At 36.2% G+C, this 21,676-nt stretch overlaps 1 protein-coding gene across 2 annotated transcripts in view; it reads left to right on the forward strand.

Annotated features, from left to right (window-relative positions):
• The window catches only part of LOC110288884 (vomeronasal type-2 receptor 116-like), a 42,401-nt gene extending 38,808 nt beyond the window's left edge, over positions 1–3,593 (forward strand). For both annotated transcript variants that reach the window (XM_085832844.1, XM_085832845.1), the window contains exon 6: positions 159–3,593. In XM_085832844.1, coding sequence (XP_085688970.1) covers positions 159–1,087 — 929 coding nt within the window. In that variant the 3' untranslated portion in view covers positions 1,088–3,593. The remainder of the gene's footprint in view (positions 1–158) is intronic.
• The last annotated feature ends 18,083 nt before the right edge of the window (positions 3,594–21,676 follow it).

Genomic DNA, 21,676 nt, shown 5'->3' on the forward strand with positions numbered 1-21,676 from the left:
TAGAATTACACATACCAGTGTACTAATCACTTTCTTCCTGAGAAAAAAAAAAGTACAGTGACTTTTGTGATAGTCACTATAGTTAGAAATGATTCATAATAAAAAGAATCACCATAGACTGGACTCCTGATCTAATTTAAACCTATATTTCTGACCAGATGTAGACCAGTGTATGAAGTGTCCAGAGAGTCATTATGCAAACATAGAGAAGGACAACTGCTTTCCAAAATCTGTGAGTTTTCTGGCCTATGAAGACCCCTTGGGGATGGCACTAGGCAGCATAGCTTTGTGCTTATCTGCTTTCACTGCCTTTGTTATTGGCATCTTTGTGAAACACAGAGACACACCTATTGTCAAGGCCAATAATCGAGCTCTGAGTTACATTTTGCTCATCACACTCACCTTCTGTTTCTTATGTTCCTTGAACTTCATTGGTAAGCCAAACACAGTTGCCTGCATCCTTCAGCAGACCACCTTTGCAGTTGCTTTCACTGTGGCTCTTGCCACTGTGTTGGCCAAAGCTATTACTGTAGTCCTTGCCTTTAAGGTCAGTTTTCCAGGGAGAATGGTAAGGTGGTTAGTGATATCATGGGGTCCAAGATACATCATTCCTATCTGCACCCTGATCCAGCTTCTTATTTGTGGAATATGGATGACAACTTCTCCACCATTCATTGACCAAGATGCTCATACTGAACATGGACACATCATCCTTTTGTGCAACAAGGGTTCAGCTCTCGCCTTCCACTCTGTCTTGGGATATCTCTGTATCTTGGCCCTTGGGAGTTATACCATGGCCTTCTTGTCTAGAAATTTGCCTGATACATTCAATGAATCCAAATTTCTGTCATTCAGTATGCTGGTGTTCTTCTGTGTCTGGGTCACCTTTCTTCCTGTCTACCATAGCACTAAAGGGAAGGTCATGGTGGCTATGGAAGTATTCTCTATCTTGGCTTCCAGCACAGCACTCCTTGCCTTCATATTTGGTCCCAAGTGTTACATTATCTTGTTAAGACCAGAAAAGAATTCCTTTAATCATATAAAGAAGAAAACACATCCTAAACGAAAAAATTCTCCTAAAATATAGTTGATAAAAATAAATTTAGCTTTATGTTAACAACTTCTTAAAAGGGATCATTCATATATCATTCTAAAATATGTTATTCACTTATAGTACGAATGCAATTTTATCATGTTTTATTCCTTTATTCAACTATATTATAGTGTTATAGTATGAAAGCCATTTACTTCCCATGTTTGAAAACCACAATTGCTCTAGTGATTCAGCATCTCTGAGTCTAAGTCCTCATGCCTCCATTCCTGTATCATTTCAAATGTGTATATCCTTACTTGATAGAAAATCTTCCTTTTCATTTCTTGTTTTGATTTTATTGAACTTCATGAGTATTCTTCCTATAGCCTGAAATAGCAAAACATTTAGTTTGCAAAGTATATTGGCATATAATTTCTTAAGGTCCATTAATTAATCATACAAAATCTTAATTTCCATATAAGTAGTGTTTAAAATTATTATATATCTTATGTTCCACATACCAGGTTTGAACATGAACAACATGGTATATGTAAAGCTGTCAACACATTTCATTACTTTAAAATGATTTATTTGTTTATATTTAAAACTACACCCTGTCATAATTTAAATGAAAGGTTTAATAATGTAATAGCCTTCCAGTTCCTGGCATTATGTTTTGCATACTATCTTACTGCAAAGTTTCATTTAGAAATGTATTTTATTGCTCAAAGTGAAATATTATTCAAAGAAAACAATCCACTTAGAGGCCATATTCATCATTTGACAAAATGTATTACATGTCCAGCTCTTTGAAAGTTAGCTGACTACACTAACACGCTTTTAAATTCAGACATTTACACATATATTATGTAGTATTTACCTTTCTGGTGATTCAAATCATCTAAGAATTGCTGGTGTCACAACTAGTTCATGTTGAATTTTTGTATTGTTCTTTAATATAAAATGTTTATTTTATTTTTATTAATTTAATTTTCTCTCACCTCATTTTCTATATATTGGTATAAAATAGTAAATCAAAATCCAAAATCACTCAGAGCCTTCTATTTTATTACAACCCATTCATCCATGATTCATTACTATTTTGAAAACATAATGACATTATACTTAAAATAGTCTTCTTTATATCCACATTGTTATATGAAAAAACAAATATAAAATTGTTAGAATAATAGCATATGATTTTTCTCTTAGTCATGGTCTACCTTTCCTCTTAGCACTATATCCTTGGCTATACCCTTTCAAAACTTTCTTCATAACTTTCCCTTTTGGCTGATGACCAGCTCAACTAGAGGGAAACCATGTCTTAACTGGAAATCTATTTTAGTCTATCCAGTTGCAGATATTCCATGATCCTTAGAGTAAAACCTACTCCTCCCATATTACTAAGGTAACATTGGCACACCCATATATATATAACGGGAACAGTGAAAGTAAAAAAGCCAGCACAGCTGTTTGAGAAAGATCCAATTAAGCATACCTCCAAGTTAAGATTATGATCAACTGTTTTTCAATTTTTCCACCAAAATATTGAGGGAAGTTAGACTCAAACTAAGTAGCAAACAGTAAATTTTTATACACATGTACTATGATCAATATTTAGCTTTTAAAAATATGAAAATCTGATTAGTATATCAGTTCAAAGTTATATGAGTTGTCCAGCAGTTAAATAAATATTCTATATTTTTGTTATTTATGCATCTATTTGTTGTGAGAAAATAATGGATATAAAGCAATTAAGGGTACAGTATTATTTTTGTTTGATTGTTTTAGATAGATTTCAGTCTATCAAAGCAGAGAAAGAGCAATGGAAGGGTCAGGCTAGTGAGAATATTGACAACTCCTCAAATCATAGAGAGCTAGTGAGCAGATAAGTTGGCTATAAGTGAAATATACAAAATTGTCAATGCTTTGTGACTAATTGTTGCTGTTGCCTCAATATTCAAAGATATGAAAAATTCTACAGTATTCTAAACAGCAACATGCTGAACAAAAGGACGTAAGGGCAAAGCATATAGCATATATCAAGGCAAATACCCAACAAGCATACAAGATATAGTTTTTGCAGCTAGACAACCACACACATCTCAGTACTATAATATTTATTACCTCTCTCTTGGTCAATATCCATTCTTAAGTACAGCTTTTGTGGATTACTTTTCTCTTCAACACTTGTCCTATCCAGGCCTCATTGCAGGCCATTTGAGTTTGCTGTTTACTGCTTGATGGAATGGCTAAATGAAGTCTTAGTAGAAGCTTCTCTATATCCCTCAACAAGGATTCATTTCTGCATGTTGACTACTACCTTGTAGGTAATTCTGCACAATTTACTGGCATCTCAAATCAGTTTCTATTTCCGTACATTGCATTTGCAGTTTCTACTATGTGATAACCCATAAAAATATGTTCTTACTTTTTCCATAGCATGAACCCTTGATCATCGCTCAATGCATACTTTATCTCTCTCCAATAAAAAATATGATTTTACTTTCTTGAGTCATCTATGTGTCTCTATCACAAAGGGATTTTGCTATTTATTAACCCTGTGCCCAAATTAACTTTTCTTTTCTTTTCTTTTCTTTTCTTTTCTTTTCTTTTCTTTTCTTTTCTTTTCTTTTCTACTCTTCTCTTCTCTTCTCTTTTTTCTTTTCTTTTCTTTTCTTTTCTTTTCCTTTTTGGTTCTTTTATTTATTTCACTCTTCTTTCCTTTCTTTCTTACTTTTTTCATCCATCCTCTTTTACTATTTTATCTTCTTCCCTCCCTTCCTTCCTTCCTTCCTTCCTTCCTTCCTTCCTTTCTTTCTTTCTTTCTTTCTTTCTTTCTTTCTTTCTTTCTTTCTTTCTTTCTTTCTTTAGAAAACCAATGATTTTGGGGGGATTTTCTTCAGGTATATGGGTGAAGACTTACTTACAGGAGCACAAATATCAGCTTTCCACTGATATGCCTACTTTAGCAAGGTAAGACCTCATGAAAGTTTATATCATGGACCTTACTCTAAGACAATAACCAACACAACAATCTTATACTTCTCCTCTTTACCTGAAGGATCTTATTGTTTTTATGATGAAAAGTGTACTGGCTAGTTTTGTGTCAACTTGACACAGCTGGAGTTATCACAGAGAAAGGGCTTCAGTTAAGAAGCCTCCATGAGATCCAACTGTAAGGCATTTTCTCAATTAGTGACCAATGGTTAAAGGCCCCTTGTGGGTGGGACCATCTCTGGGCTGGTAGACTTGGTTCTGTAAGAGAGCAGGCTGAGCAAGCCAGGGGAAGCAAGCCAGTAAGGAACATCCCTCCATGGCTTCTGCATCAGCTCCTGCTTCCTGACCTGTTTGAGTTCCAAAGGAAGTTTAACTTCTTTTGGTGATGAACAGCAATGTGGAAGAGTAAGCTGAATAAACCCTTTCCTCCCCAACTTGTTTCTTGGTCAGATTTTTGTGCAGGAATAGAAACCCTGACTAAGACAAGAAGATAGATAAGTTTTGATATTTTTATTATGTTTAGACATTTTCAGAGGTTTGTGAGTTGTTTCCCTCTGAGTCTTAAGGAATTACTATGTGTAATTGAATGTTTCAAGGTAGAAATTACTGAGTCATGAAGAACATCTCCAGAATGAATATGATTTACTTTGGAAGGCTATGTCTACCCCATATCCAGTGTTCTCTGTGTTGTGTAAATATTCTTTACTATTTTGAAACTACAGAATCTGTCATCTGAAGGAGTGAAACTTGTATTTAATACTCCATAATGTGTATCTGGGGATAACGATTAGCTATAAGAATAATGTGTTTCTCTTAAAATATAGGATTTAAGATGGTTTAGAATTCTGTTGCCAAAGTATTTACAGATATGGTAAATTATTTTACATTTCTTTAGTTGTTTCATGTGGGAAGCCATTCCGGACTCCCTGGCCAGCCGGACGGAAATCTATGCCAAGCAGTAAACAAGCCCATATTTGGTGGATGGCTCACCCTTAATCCCTGATTGGCTGAGCAAGCCTGCCTGGTGAGGTGATATGACCTGTGGTGATTGGTTGAGGCGTGGTTGTGGCTTGAGTGGATAAAAACACTTGTACCCTGAGGCGTGGAGGATTTGAAGAGAGAAGCTGCCTGAGTAAACTGCTTTACGAAGAACCGGTGGTTGCGTTTTCCTTGCTGGTCGAATTGGACGCAACAGTTTCAATCACCATTTGAAACTTAGGAGCCAGTTGCCTTGTGAGGAAGATAAGCTATTTCATGTTTCCTCTGCTGTTGAATTCCCTTTTTTAAAACTTCTTATTGATTCATCCTACCTTTAAAATCAGGCACCTTCTTTCCACTCATATCCCTGTCCAATTGTACTACTTTCTCCCTTGCAGCATTTCTCTCTTATATATATATATATATATTAGATATATATTAGATATATATATATTAATATATATATATTAGATATATATTAGATATATATATTAGATATATATATATATATATATATATATATATATAAACATGTAATGGTTTGTTAACATGTCCCACTCCATGCCATATTGCCCACATTTCTTTACTTACACATGTTCATTGTATTGATGCATTTATTTAGTCTGAGTCCTACAGCTTGTAATACACTATCCATATGGGCTATTTATCAGGTCTGCTCTGCAATATCATGTTCTTTCTTGGTGTCTTTGATATCCTGCATCTTTGGATCTGTAAGTCTTGGCCTTTCATATACTCAAGCAGATCATAAAGCAAGTGTGTTGGAAGACCAACTCAATGTTTCATATCTGACTGGGTAGTTGCTGAGTCACATCCATATTCACCAGAGAGAGCTCTCCAGCTATGTCCTGGCTAAATACCTAATGCTGCAGCCAGCAAGAGGCATAGCCAACATTCCTGCTCTCATGTCCTAAGTCTTATTTGTTCCACAATATGCAGAGCCATGACCAACTCTATCTTGCTCACAAGGATAAATAGTGGCTCTTCCAAGTGTTGTAGCCTGGGAGAGAAAGGGACAGTTCTCTTTCTCTCATTATCTCTGGCCAACCGTCTTGCCTGACATAGTCGACGGGAAGGAAGGAAGGAGCTTATAGGCATGTTTCCATGGCCCATACCAATGCATAGTAAACAAATTAATGGGCCAAAGTTCATATAATCACACCAACAGAGTCTACTCCACTCAAGGTTAGTTTAATATACAACATTGGTTTAATATATTATAAAGAAAAAAAAACCACATTATCATCTCCTTAGATGCAGAAAAAGCATTTGACAAAATTCTGCACTGTTTCATTTCAAAAGTATTGGAGATATCAGGAATTCAAGGTCCATTCCTAAACTTAATAAAAGCAATTTGCTGCAAACCAACAGTCAGTATCAAATTAAATGGAGACATACTTGAAGCAATCATACTGAAATCAGGAACAGGACAAGGATGCCAACTCTCCCCATATCTATCCAATATAGTACTCAAAGTGTTAGGTAGTACAATAAGACAACAAAAAGAGATCAAGGTGATACAAATTGGTAAAGAAGAAATAAAGTTATCACTATTTACAAACAATATGATAGCATACATAAGCAACCTCAAAAATTCTACCAGAAAACTTCTCCAGCTGATAAACAACTTTAGCAAAGTGGCTGGTTATAAAATTAACTCCAATAAATCAGTAGCCTTCATTTATAAAAATGATAAACAGGCTGAGAAAGAAATTAGGGAAACAACTCCCTTCACAACACCCACAAATATTAAAAATATCTTGAGGGAACTCTTACCAAACAAGTGAAAGACCTGTATGATAATAACTTAATGTCTTTCAAAAAAGAAATTGATTATCTCAGAAAATACAGAGATCTCCCATGCTCATGGATTGACAAAATTAATAATAATTAATTTAAGATGTATGATTAACTATGTCTCTACTAATTGCTTATAGCAAAACTGTTAAATTATTTAGATAAGTAACAACAAATTTTTGTTGGCCCCAAGAAATTTCTTTCTCAAGATCAGTGATTTAGACAAAACCCCCAGTCCATCAGAAGCTTGAAGAAGTTGCCTTCTTGCTAAAAATGGGAGTAATACTCCTTATCTCTATAAAGAGGAACCCATATCCCTCCCACTAATTCAGGACTGGTATCTGTTGCCATGTGAATGTTAATGCTGGTTCCTAGGACTTCTCCATGATTTCCTGTAAGACGATTTTATCAAATTAGAATTACTCTTTTCCCTTTAACCCATGGAGTGGTTATTTTGGTTTCTTCATTGTGTCTATTCTCATGGTCAGTTACATGGCCTGTCTCCATACAAACTGTCCCTGATTAAACATTTTTTTTTATAATAAATGAGCTTTCATTTAAAATTCTTATTTTAAATTTATAGACACATAAAATCTACTATTGTAAACTGTTACTAATAATTAAGAAATTCATGTTTTAAATCAGTAACTTTATAAATGATGAAATCCTTTAATGCATTCAGAACGTCCATTATAGTCATGCTCAGAGTTAATGCAGTCAGTTACATAAATAAGCCTATCATTGACTGCAGAGGCCCTCTGTGCTCCGCAAGCGCAAGCAAGTTGAGAGATGCAAATGGCGAGTGCAGAGGATGCCTGAGGGGGCCTGTGCCGGCTGCACCTAGCTCCCTAAAGCGGCCACAATGCCTGCCACAGATGGGGAGGGGCCTAGTAGAGCAGCTGCCCCTCATCAGGCTCCCCCACCGAGTGCAGGGTGCATGCCCATGTGTCCGCTGTGCCCTGCCCAGCCACTCCTCACCACAGCTACCACCGCTGCTGCAGCCACTGCTACTTTACTTCCTCCTCATTGCCTGAGCTCCCAGGAGCCCACACCAGGAGGTCCCTGGCCACTTCTCGTTAATTATGTTCCTCTCCCCTACATCCCACCTGCCCATCTTCAGGCTTTGACCAGAGTGCCTCTTGTTAACAGAAAAAGTGCTTTCACTTTAGCAAGAGAGGCATCAGCCCACTTGAGGCTTCTTCTGTCCCAGGTAAGGAGCACCTGAGAGTCTGTCAGGCTGCTCTGATGGGAGTCTCCTCTCTGTGGGACTAGAAAGTGCCCCCATAAATCTGACCAAGGTAACAGGAAGTTACAGAAGTTAGGGGAAAGTTAACTTAAGCCAATAAGAAAGTGCAGAGGAGGAAAAATGAAGGAAGGATAGAGGTCTGCAAAGAAGAGCTAAGAGCAAAACTTCAGCAGGCTCAGGAGAAATAAATGACAGTGGCAAATAAAGAGTTTAACAGTGAGGAGAAGTAAAAATAGAGATGAAGGAGATTAAAGAAGTCTGAGATGAGAGAGATACTCTGAATGAGAAATATTTAAAAGAAGAACAAGTAAATAAGAGATAGGCAAGAAGAAGAGTTTTAAAAAAAACATGAGGCTGACAAAGACAGAGACCAGAGTCAGAATCAGAGATGTGCTGTGAGACAGAAAGATAAACCAGGGTAGAGGCGAACTATGAGAGAAGATAAGTGACAGGATATAGATATGATGATTAGATAACTTCCAAAGGAAGCAAAGAAAAGAAGGAGAAACAAAGATATATATATATATATATATATATATATATATATATATATATATATATATATAGAGAGAGAGAGAGAGAGAGAGAGAGAGAGAGATAACATTATATGAGATCCCCATTACAGTTAGGAAACAGCAACAAAGACTAGAACCTAGCAAAGTGGCACATGCTAATGATGCTAGCACTTGGGAATGATCTGTAAGAAACAGGAAGCCAGGAAATCAAAAAGAGTCAGGAAAACTAGAAAACTTAGATAGTACCTGGCAACAATATCTGGCAACAAAAGAAAACTTTTGGCTAGAGATCAATGTGTTTACTATAAAGAAAATGGACACTGGGTGAGAGACTGCCCCAACAAAAAGAAGAGGAGCCCCCCTCATGACCAAACCCTTCACCTGTTCATGGCTAAAAGTAAAGAGATAATCAAAGGGGTGCTAACACAGAAGCTGAGTCCTAAGAAGAGGCCGGTGACCTACCTGTCAAAGCAGCTAGAAAAGAGACTGTGTTTCATATTCTCCCCCCGACCAGTGCAAAACAAGTTAGAAAAATTTCTGTGCACTGCGGGCTTTGGCAGAGTGTGGATTCCAGGTTTTGCTGAATTAAAGAAATACAGCCCTTCGTATAGAAAAATAAAGAACAACAGGCCTTAGATGCCATTAAGATTGCCCTAATGTTGTCCTCAGCTTTGGGCCTCCTAGATGTGACTTAGAGCAAAGGTATTTCCAAAGAGGTTCTTACTCAGAGTTTGGGGCCCTGGAAAAGACCTGTGGCATACTTGTAAGAAATTAGACCTGGTGGCTGTAGGATGGCCTGCTTGTCTGCACATAGTGGCTTCTGGTCAAAGATACAGATACATTGACTCTGAGACAAAACTTGGCACATGCCCTAGAAAGTGTGGTTCACCCCCCCTGACCGATGGCTGACTAACACTCTTGAAAACATTTTCCAACCATTCCCCTGACCGATAGACACATTATCAGAGCTTTTTTGTTGACTGAACGAGTGACCTTCGCTACCCTACTGCCTGAGACTTCACCTACTCATCACTGTGCTGACATTCTGGCAGAAGAAATTGATACTCAAAATGATCTGAAGGATCAGATCAGCCTTGGCCTGAGAGTTTGAACTGGTACACGAGTGGCAGTAGCCTCGCGGTTGAAGGTAAGCGAAAGGTGGGGACAACAGTACAATGGTAGACAAAAAGCTAAACTTGTGGCTTTGGTACACGTTCTATAAATGGCAAAAGAGAAGTCTACACTGACAGCAGGTGTATTTTTGCCACTGTATGGAGCAATATACAGACAAAGAGGGATGTTGACATCTGCAGAGAAAGATCTAAGATTCTGTGGCTAAAAGAAATCAGATGGCAGATCTAACTGCCAAACAGGCATCCCAAAGAGCAATGATCCTAACAGTCTAAAGACTATCAAGTTACAGACAAATTAAGACTGGTAAAAGAAACCCTATATAGAATAGTAGAAACTGAAGAAAGAAAATTAGTCCTCCTATGAGAAGACAGACCTGACATTTACTGGGAAATAGACTTTACTGAGAAAATTATGTGTATCAATACCTTCTGGTTTTTGTGAACATTCTCAAGATAGATAAAAGCTTTTCCCTGTAAAAATGAGACTGCTCAGATAGTCATCAAGATGATTATTAAAGAAGATTTTTCCAAGGTTCGAAGTGCCAAAAGCAATAGTGTCTGATAATGGCCCTGCCTTTGTTGCCCAGGTAAGTCAGGGTGTGGCCAAATATTTAGAGGTCAAATGAAAATTACATTGTGTGTACAGACCTCAGAGCTCAGGAGAGATAGAAAGAATAAATAGAACTCTAAAAGAGGCCTTGACAAAATTAATCATAGAGACTGGCACAGACTTGGTGTTCCTTCCCCTTGCCCTACTTAAAACTGAAAATACTCCCTCTTGATTCAGCCTTACTCTTTTTGAGATGCTTTATGGGGCTCCCATGCCCATCATTGTCTTAAATGATGTGTTTAAACCTATGTTGTTATAATAATGATCTGTATGCTAAGTTAAAAGGCTTGCAGGTGGTGCAGAAAAAAGTCTGGTCACAACTGGATACAACAAACGAGCTGAGTACCCCAAAGACATCTCACCAGTTCCAGCCAGAGGTCTGATCTACATGCACCTGCATCATGCTGAGTCCGTCAAGCCTCACTAGAAGGGTCCCTGCCTAGTCCTGTTTACTATCCCTTCTTATTCTGTTTTTGTTCTTATAGAAAAAGAGTACGATTTCTATTCTCCACATAGAGAAATAGACTTCTAAAATTCTAGGCTTAGAATCATTTAGTACAAGAAGAGGGGAATGAAGGAAAATGAGATTTTGTAACTTGTGATTCATGTGAAAGAGTTGTCTATGAGCCCGCAGCTTGGGGCCAAAAAAAGCAGAACAGACAGGGCTGTTGTTAAAGTGTGGACACTTTACCCTTCTTAGAATTGCAAACAAAACACCCATGGAAGGAGTTACAGAGACAAAGTTTGGAGCTGTGATGAAAGGATAGACCATCTAGAGACTGCCATATCCAGGGATCCATCCCATAATCAGCTTCCAAACGCTGACACCATTGCATACACTAGCAAGATTTTGCTGAAAGAACCCAGATATAGCTCTCTCTTGTGAGTCTATGCAGGGGACTAGCAAACACAGAAGTGGATGCTCACAGTCAGCTATTGGATGGATCACAGGGCCCCCAATGGAGGAGCTAGAGAAAGTACCCAAGCTGCTAAAGTGATCTGCAACCCTATAGGTGGAACAACATTATGAACTAACCAGTATCCCGGAGCTCTTGACTCTAGCTGCATATGTATCAAAAGATAGCCTAGTTGGCCATCACTGGAAAGAGAGGCCCATTGGACTTGCAAACTTTATATGCCCCAGTACAGAGGAATGCCAGGGCCAAAAAGTGGGAGTGGGTGGGTAGGGGAGTGGGGAGGAGGGTATGGGGGAATTTTGGGATAGCATTGGAAATGTAAATGAGGAAAATACCTAGTAAAAATATTTTTAAAAAAAGACATTCCTAAGAACAGCTTGACTCTAAAGATGAAAAAATTGCAAGGACACAAGCAGGGCTATCTTGTCTGAGTCAACACCACCTGGTCGGAACCTCCCCTCTGTCTACTGTCCCTTGATGCCTGGTAAAGTCATACATCAACTGGTTGCTATGTGAACAAAGATAAGCCCCCAGCCCACAGGAACAAAGTCCTGATGCCCTTTTTCTGACATGTAATCTTTCTGTTAATGTTTGAATAAGCCAATAGTGTGTCGCTATGGTGAATTCCACACCCCTAAGCCCCATACCCCATAAAAAAACCCTAGCCTCCGAGCCTCATGGTCGAATCCACTGTCTCCTGTGTGAGATACGTTTCGACCCAGAGCTCCGCCATTAAACTACCTTGGTGCATGCCAAATCGGGAGTTGAGTGAGGGTTTCCCCACTAGGTTCTTTCACTATCAAGTAAATCTTTGTCATTCTATTTAACACAGATGATGCTTGCTCAGGTGAAATTTATCCCTCTCAGGACTTTGATGGTTTGATAGATTGTATAAGTCCAGAGATTAATATTAATCAGTGAAGATCTGGTAATTTAATTGGTGTCAAATGCCTCAAATCTAAAGTTTCACTTAGTTGCCTTCTAAGAATAAAGTTTAAATTCACTTTTCATTGTGCTCATTTGACACTCTATAGAACATTGGACTTTACAATATAGGATAAAGTGTAGAATTACTTTGTTGAAAGGGGTTAAATACAAATGAATAGGACATTCTTATAATATTTCTTACCTTGATAGTTCTCATAAGTTTTCTTAATTTATAAAATTTACAGATAATAGAGATAAGGCCTCTCTCTTGGACTAACGGAGAAAATGTTTAGATAAGCTACACCAGTGCATACTGTATAAACTATCTTGGAAGTTGTTTCCCATATGTAACTGTAAGCCGCCCGTGGCTTACATGATCTGGGTACTCCTGAAAGGCAGGCTGGGGCTGAAAGAGACTAGACAGCAAGAAAAGAATGAGGCCAAGACAGATTCTGATCAAAGCAATCGAGTTTACTAAGAGACTGTGCTTTTAAAGGGGGAGGTCCATCCCCTGCCAATCCATTCTTGGTGCCTGGAGCCAGCCTGTAGGCAACGTGCAGAATAGGATGTGTCTCCAGATTGTCTCAAGGGTCTCTCAGCAGGTAGCAGAGTCTTGGAGAAGAGCAGTGGTAGTTGATTTAACAATATAGCCATATAAATTGGAAGGCTACACCCCAGGTGATCTCATATTCAGTGGCAGCAAAGTCTGAATCAGCCTGCTTCAAGGCTGAGGGAGGCTACACCCATAATTCATACTTCTTAGTTGCTGCCAAAAGCTCTATAATGTGTTAATTTTGAATGGTTATACCTGTAATGCTTTCTTTTCTTTTCTTTTCTTTTTTTTTTTTCCTTTTTCACTTAGTTGGCCTCCTCTGGTTGTAATTTGTAGTGATCAGCCTAAATTGTTTTTCATATTAAAAGTGGTTTTTTTTTTATTAATTTTGCTTCATATAGTAAGTCAATTCATCCCAAGAGATGAACCATAAGCTCTGAATACATGTAGTCATTGCTGAAGTCATCCTGACTTTGGCTAGTGAGAAATATGAACAACCATAATTCTGATCTAGTTTTTCACTTGAATTGAGGGCCTCAGCAGCAGAGTCAAAGGGAAGGGATAGATACAAAAGTCACAATGGCAATCACCATCCATTGGATTGATTAGTGTGACTGACTCACTCATCCGGAAATTCAAAGCATATATGGTCACAAAACAAGAACTGAGCATATATGTACTGGACACTGAGTGTTCTGCATTAATAAATCCCAGGTACTAATAGGATATTTTCTTGGATTTTAATCCTGGCTCTTGCATATTCTTAAATTTGTCTCTGTTTTTTTCACTGTTAGTATCACTAGATGTCATTACATAATCACTGAAGAATTTTACCATTAAGGAGTTATTATGATTGGTGCATATTTCCCTCTTTATATTTTCTACACTGAGAAGAAAATGCCACATCCAACTCTACCATTTCAATATTTGGAAAATTAATACAGTAAGTAAAATTATTTATTTTTTTAAGTTCAGAATTCGGACTTAGTGGCTATAGTAATTAAATTTTAATTATCCTTTATTTTTTATTTTGACAAATTCACTCAGAATTTCTCAAATCTTTTAATCAATTTTATTGTCCTTCTGGATTATTTTCCTCACTCAGGGGAAATGAAATGGTAACTTTGACTGTATTCATTTTAGTTTCCTCATTTTATTGATAATCATGACCTCCTATTTGCCATTTTTTTATGCCACAATGTCTGAATTGTTTTCAATGTTATGAGTTCAAGGACTGATAATTTATTCTAAGCCTTTCCTTGTTGTTCACAGCATTGTGGATGCCATTATTGTCCCTGTGATATTAGTTGATGTCACTAAATGCTCCTAGCTTTGAGTGTTTTTGTGATGGTTGAGGGTAGTGGCCCCATATGTTACATTCAGCTGATTCTAGAGTTAACAGTGTCACAATTAGAAGTTGTGAATACTTCTGTGGTCTACAGATATTTTCTCTCACTTGTTTTGTTATAAGTGTTTGTTTAATAATTTAATTATTATCATCAGATATTTTTCCTGGGTTTACATGATTACTCCAATGGTTTGCAGTATTTATTCTTGTCTTTATATATGTATCTACCAAGACATAGTGAATATAAAAGTTTCATCTTGGTCCTGTTTCTTACTTTGCATTAAATTATCCAGGTTAATGGAGAGTTTCAAACAGGTATTGCTGAGTTGTACAGAAATATACATGTATTTTTCTTAGTAAATTAATAAGATGGTTTTATACCTACCATACCTTCCTATCCCAAGGAGACTTAGATCTGTATGGATACAGGAAGTATGGCATGGAAATAGAACGATAACACTTATAAATCCTTGTGAATACATGAAGAAATGTGTTGGAAATCAACAAGTGGAAAATGAACAAAAGAAAAATATGAAATTTTCTAGAATATGTAAGTGATTTTGTCAAAATTAAAAAAAAAATGAACAAAGAAGGTGTGAAATTGATTTGTGCTCCATGAGACAGTATTCTGTGTGTGGCAAAATCTTACTTATGTATTAATGGTTATAATCAAAGAGAGTTGAGGATACAAAATTGTTGATATATTAGTTCAAAATTAAATGATTATGATTTTGACAGATTTATTTTGAATTTTAAAACATATCAAAATGCATATAAAAATTTATTTAGATAAAATATTTTTTGGTATTTCTTATTTTTTAGGGAATCATTTTTTGTATCAAAGAAAATTACAATATTTTCTCACATGCATATTAGATAGAGCTACTTTGGATGGTGGGTAGGGCCACTTCTATTTCATTATAATTAATGATCCTTATAAACCAACTTTTCTGGTACTTTTTCCTCTCAAAAATTCAGATAACAATGTGTATGGGTATGTATTTCTCTTTATTTTGTGCAACAACCAGCTGTTCCCTGTAAAGATTGTATTTCCTTTTATGTGAGCAATTAATATATGGTTTATTAATTATAAATAAAAAGATGGATTCATATGAAAAACATTGACCTTGCATAAAATCAGAAAAACAAAAGCTAAATTAATGGCAAAATTCAGTCACTTTTATAATAATGTATTAAGAGTATTTGTTATATGCAGTGTTACTTATATACATGGAATAATGGCTTGTTTCATTGTCACATTCATGGTACTGTCTTTCAAACTTTTTATCAAATTCATTATCTTCATGTGTGTCCATAATTTTTATGTAGCCCACATTTTCTAGGGAAGGTAAAACTGTTCAAACAAATGTTATCATCCTCTAATGTGTGTGCTAATATCGAGATCAGGTCCACAGGTCCAGCACTAGGCTCCTGCAAGGTATAAGTGATATTATTGGCCAATGTATTCCCTCCTTTGGTTGACTTATCTTATTTGTTCCCAACTCAAACTGAAATTTTTCTCTAGGGCTTTATGAGATTAAATTATTTTCCTTCACATCAAGTAAAATATAGGTTTATACAAAATTAATTTCATGAAATGTGCATTAATTTTTCCTGTTCTTAGCTTGATACACTTGTTGTATCACAGTAATTGTTTCTAGACAATTTTATTTTTAATGGACTTTATTGTTTTACTGGAGTTGTATACCATTGTGAGCAATTTTACATATTAAAAGAAGCCAAATTTCTACAACATTTCTCGTGTACATAAAGCCATTCTGATCCTTCCTACAATATCTTCCTTCATGTATATTGGCTGTGAATGTGGCTCCACTCTTTGTTTTTTAATAGTATAGAATAAAGTTTGTTTAGGGTGTGGGGAGGGTAGTAGAGGCAGGGAAAGGCAGAGAGAGTAGAGAAATAGAGGCCATGGAGAAAGAGGGGGGAAGGGAATGGGGAGCGGGCGGGAACAGGAAGGGAAGAACAAAAGTGTGGCTCCAATCTTAACTGTACTGTGATTATGAATTGGCTTTATAATTGATCTCACTATTTCTTTGATTTTCAGCAAAGTAGTTCTTCAGTACAAAATCAATGACAGGATCTTGAATGCAAACACAGTTCCCTCATGGCCTCTTTTTATTTGCATATTATTTCTGGGAATCAAATTTGGTTTCTTTGGAAAACAACACCCTTAATTTCTGAAAATGTTCTGTTACCCACCATAAATTTTTTCCTTGAAAATTCTTTTTTTTTAATTTTTATTAGATATTTTCTTTACTTACACTAAAAAGTTGTTCCCTTTCCTGATATCAGATCAGAAAACCCCATATCCAATACCGGCACTCCCTAGTCACCAACCCACCCACTCTCACTTTCCTGTCCTGGCATGCCCCTATATTTGGGTATCGAGCTTTCACAGAATCAAGGGCCTCTCCTCCCACTGATGTTCAACGAGGCCATCATCTACTACATATGGGGCTGAAGCCATAGGTCAGTCCATGTGTATTCTTTGGTTGGTGGTTTAGTCTCAGGGAGTTCTGGGGGCACTGGTTTGTTCACATAATTTTGCTCCTATGGGGCTACAAACCCCTTTAACTCCTTTGGTCCTTTCTCTAGCTCCTCTATTGAGGAACCTGTGCTCAGTCTAATTGTTAGCTATGCACAACCACCTCTTTAATTCTCAGGCACTAGCAGAGCCTCTCAGGAGAAAGCTATATCAGGTTCCTGTAAGCAAGAACTTGTTGACATCCACAATAGTTTCTGGTTTTGGAAACTATATACGGGATAGATCTCAAGGTGGAACAGTCTCTGGATGGCTGTTCCTTCAGGCTCTGCTCCACACATTGTCTCTAGCTCCTCCTATGGGTGTTTTGTTCTCCCTACCTAGAAGGTCTGAAGTATCCACACTTTAGTCTTTCTTCTTGAAATTCATATGGTCTGTGAATTGTATGTTGAATATTCTGAACTTTTGGGCTAAGATCCACTTATCAGTGAGTACATACCATGTGTCTTATTTTGTGATTGGGTTACCTCACTCAGGATGATATTTTCTAGTTCCATACATTTGCCTATAAATTTCATGAACTCGTTTTTAATAGATGAGTAGTAGTATCTTCTGTAAATATACTACATTTTCTGTATCCATACTTATGTTGAGGGACATCTAAGTTGTTTTCAGTTTCTGGCTATTATAAATAAGGTGACTATGAACATAATGGAGCATGTGCCCTTATTATATGTTGAAGCATCTTCTGGCTATATGCCCAGGAGTGATATGGCTGGATCATCTGGTAGTACTATGTACAATTTTCTGAGAAAACTCCAGACTGATTTCCATGTGGTTTTACCATCTTGCAAAACCACCAATAATGGTGGATGATTCCTCTTCCTCCATATTCTTGCATGCATTTACTGTCACCTGAGTTTTTGATATTAGCCATTCTGACTGGTATGAGTTAGAATCTCAGAGTTGTTTTGATTTTCATTTCCTTGATGACTAAGGATTTTGAACATTTCTTTAGGTCCTTGTCCTTCATTTGGTATTTATCAGGTGAGATTTCTTTGTCTAGCTCTTTACTCCATTTTCTAATAGTGTTATTCAGTTCTCTAAAGTCTAACTTCTTGAGTTCTTTGTATATATTAAATATTAGCCTTCTACTGAATGGAGGGTTGGTAAAGAACTTTTCCCAATTTGTTGGTTGCCATTTTGTTCTATTTACAGTGTCCTTTGCCTTACAGAAGCTGTCAAATATTATGAGGCAACACGTGTCAATCCTTGCTCTTAGAGCATATACCACTGGTATTCTGTTCAGAAAAATTCCCCTTTTACCCATGTGCTTGAGGCTTTTCCCCACTTTCTATTCTATTAGTTTCAGTGTATCTGGTACTATGTGGAGTTCCTTGATCCACTTGGACTCAAGCTTTCTTCAAGGAGATAAGAATGGATTGATTTCCATTCATCTACATTCTGACTCCCACTTCAACCAGCAAAATTTGTTGAAAATGCTGACTTTTTTCCACTGGATGGTTTTAGCTACATTGTCAAAGATCAAGTGAATATAGGTGTGTGGGTTCATTTATGGGAATTCATTTCTATTCCATTAATCTACCTTCCTGATTCTGTACAATTACTGTGAAAATTTTATCACTAATCTCTGTAATACAGTTTGAGATGAGGGACGGTGTTTCCTCCAGAAGTTCCTTTACAGTTGAGAATACTTTTTAATATCCTGGATTTTGTTATTCCAGATGATTTTGCAACTTGTTCTTTATAACTCTATGAAGAATTGTTGAAATTTTGATGGGGATTTAATTGAGTCTGTAGATTGCTTTCGACAATTGGCTATTTTTACCATATTAGTCCTGCTGATCCATGAGCATAGGAGATCTTTCCATCTTCTGAGTTATTCTTTAATTTCTTTCATCAGGGACTTAACGTTCTTGTCCTACAGATCTTTCACTTCCTTGGTGAGAGTCACACAAAAGAATTATATATTATTTGTGACTATTGTGAAGGGTGTCAGTTCCCTAATTTCTGTCCCAGCCTATTTATCCTTATAGTAGAAGAAGGCCACTGATTTGAGTTAATTTTATATCCTGGTGAAATTTTTGGTGTCACTTTTTTCATGAAGGCAAGTTGGTTTTATTCAAATGCTTTCTCATCATCTAATGAAATGATCCTGTGTTTTTTTCATACATTGAGTTTGTTTATATAATGGATTACATTGATAAATTTCCATATATTGAACTATCACTGCAATGAAGCCTACTTGATCATGAAGCCTACTTGATCATGATGGAAGATACTTTTTATGTGTTTTTTGATTTAGTTTGTGAGAAGTTCATTGAATATTTTTTCATCAATATTCATAAGGGAAATTGGGCTGAAGTTCTCTCTCTTTGTGTCTTTCTTGGGTCTTTGTGTGGTTTAGATATAAAAATAATTGTGGCTTCCTAGAACAAAATGGGTAGTGTTCCTTCTTTTTCTATTTTGTGAAATAGTTTGAAGAGTATTAGTATTAGGTCTTCTTCAAAGGTCTGATAGAACTCTGCACTGAACCCATCTGTTCCTGGCTATTTTTGGTTTGGAATACTATTAATGAATGTTTTATTACTTTAAGGGTTATGGTACTGCTTAGATGGTTTATCTGAACCCGATTTAAATTTGGTACCTGGTATCTATCTAGAAAATTTTCCATTTCATCCAGATTATCCAGTTTTGATGAGTATAGGCTTTTGTAGTAGAATCTGGTGATTTTTTGCATTTCCTTGGCTTCTTTTGTTATATCTCCCTTTTTATTTCTGATTTTGTTAATTTGGATACTATCCCTGTATCCTCTGGTTAGTCTGGATAAGTATTTATCTATCTTGTTGATTTTCTCAAAGAAAGTTTTTGTTTGGTTGATATTTTGTATCCTTCTCTTTGTTGATATTTGGTAGAATTCAGCCTTGATGTTGATAATTTCCTACCTCTACTGCTTTTGATTGTATTTGTGTCTTTTTGTTCTAGAAATATCAGAAATGTTATCAAGCTGTTACTGTATGATCTTTCCAGTTTCTTTTTGGAGGCACTCACAGCTATGAGTTTTCCTATTAGTACTGCTATCATTTTATGCCATAAGACTGAGTATGCTGTGGCTTCATTTTCATTAAATTCTAAAAGTCTTTAATTTCTTTCTTTACTTCTTCCATAACCAACTTATCATTTAGTAGAGTGTTATTCAGATTCCATTTGTATGTGTACTTTCTGTTGTTTTTGTTGTTATTGAAGACCAGTTTTAGGTTATTTTTACATGATAGGATGCATTAGATTAATTCAATCTTCTTGTATCTTTTGAGGCCAGTTTTGTGATACATTATTTGGTCAATTTTGGAGAAGGTACCATGAGGTGCTGAGAAGAAGTTATATTATTTTGTTTTAGGATAAAATATTCTATAGGTATTTGTTAAATCTATTTAGTTCATAACTTCCATTAGATTTATTGTGTCTCTGTTTAGTTTCTGTTTCCATTATCTGTCCATTATAGATTATGGGGTGTTAAAGTCTTCCGTTATTATTGTGGGAAGTGCAAGGAGTTCTTTGAGCTTTAAAGTTTATTTTATGAATATGTTTGGCCTTGCATTTGGAGCATAGATGTTCAGATTTGAGAGTTCATTTTGGAAATTTTTCCTATGATGAGTATGAAGTGCCCTTTCTTATGTTTTTTGATAGCTTTAGTTTGAAAATTAATTGTATTTGATATTAGAATGACTACTCCAACTTGTGTCTTGGGACCATTTGCTTGGAAAACTGTTTTCCAGACTTTTACTCTGAGATAGTATTTGTCTTTGTCACTGGAGTGCATTTCCTGTATACAGGAAAAGGTTGGGTCCTATTTTTGTAACTAGTCTTTTAGTCTATGTCTATTTAGTGGGGAATTGAGTCTATTGGTATGAAGATATTAAGGAAAGGTGATTGTGGCTTCCTTACTTTTGTTATAAGAAGTGGAATTACCTTTATGTGGCTATCTTACTTTTGGTTTGTTAAAAGAATATTATTGCCTTCCTTTTTCTAGGGAGTTTGCTTTCTTGTGTAGGAATTTTCCATTTATTATTCTTTGAAGAGCTGTATTTATAGAAACATATTGTATAAATTTGTTTTTCTCATGGAATATCCTGGTTTCACCATGTATGTGAATCAAGAGCTTTGCTGGGAATAGTAGCCTGGGCTGGCTTTTTTTTTTTTTTTTTCTCTTAGGATCTATATGGCATCTGCCCAGGATATTCTGGCTTTTATAGACTCTGCCAAGAAGTCTGGTATAATTCTGAAAGGTCTGCCTTTATATGTTACTTGATCTATTTCCCTTACTGCTTTTAATATTATTTCTTTGTTTTGTGCATTTGGTGTTTTGATTATTTTGTGATGGGAGGAATTTTCTTTCTGGTTCAATGTATTTAGAGTTCTGTGGTATTGTATGTTCATAGGCATCTCTTTCTTTAAGTTAGGGAAGTTTTTCTTGTTTTTTTTTTTTCTATAATTTTGTTTAAGATGTTTACTGGCCCTTTAAGTTTGGAATCTTTGCTCTCTTCTATACCTATTATCCTTAGATTTGGTGTTCTCATTTTGTCCTGGATTTCCTGAATGTTTTAGGTTAGGATCTTTCCACAATTCACATTTTCTTTGACTCTTTTGTCAATGTTTTCTTATGGTATCTTCTGCAGCTGACATTCTCTCTTCTATCTTTTGCATTCTGTTGGTGATGATTGCATCTATGACTTGTGATATATTTTGATGGTTTTCTATCTCCAGAGTGTTCTCACTGTGTGATTTCTTTATTGTTTCTATTTTCATTTTTAGATCCCGGATGCTTTTGTTCAATTCTTTCACCTATTTGGTTGTACTTTTCTGCAATTCTTTAAGGTATTTTTGTGTTTCCTCTTTAAGGGATTCTACCTGCTCACTTGGTTTTTTTTTTCCCTGTATTTACTTAAGGGAGTTATGTATCCCCTTCTTAATGTCCTCTATCAGCATCATGAGATGTGATATTTAAATCTGATTCTTGCTTTTCCAGTGTGTTGGAGGATCCAGGACTTACTGTGGTGGGAGAAGTGGGTTTTGATTA

This window comes from Mus caroli, unplaced genomic scaffold (genome assembly GCF_978045245.1).
Source record: "Mus caroli unplaced genomic scaffold, Mus_caroli_1 scaffold_18, whole genome shotgun sequence".
NCBI lineage: Eukaryota > Metazoa > Chordata > Mammalia > Rodentia > Muridae > Mus > Mus caroli.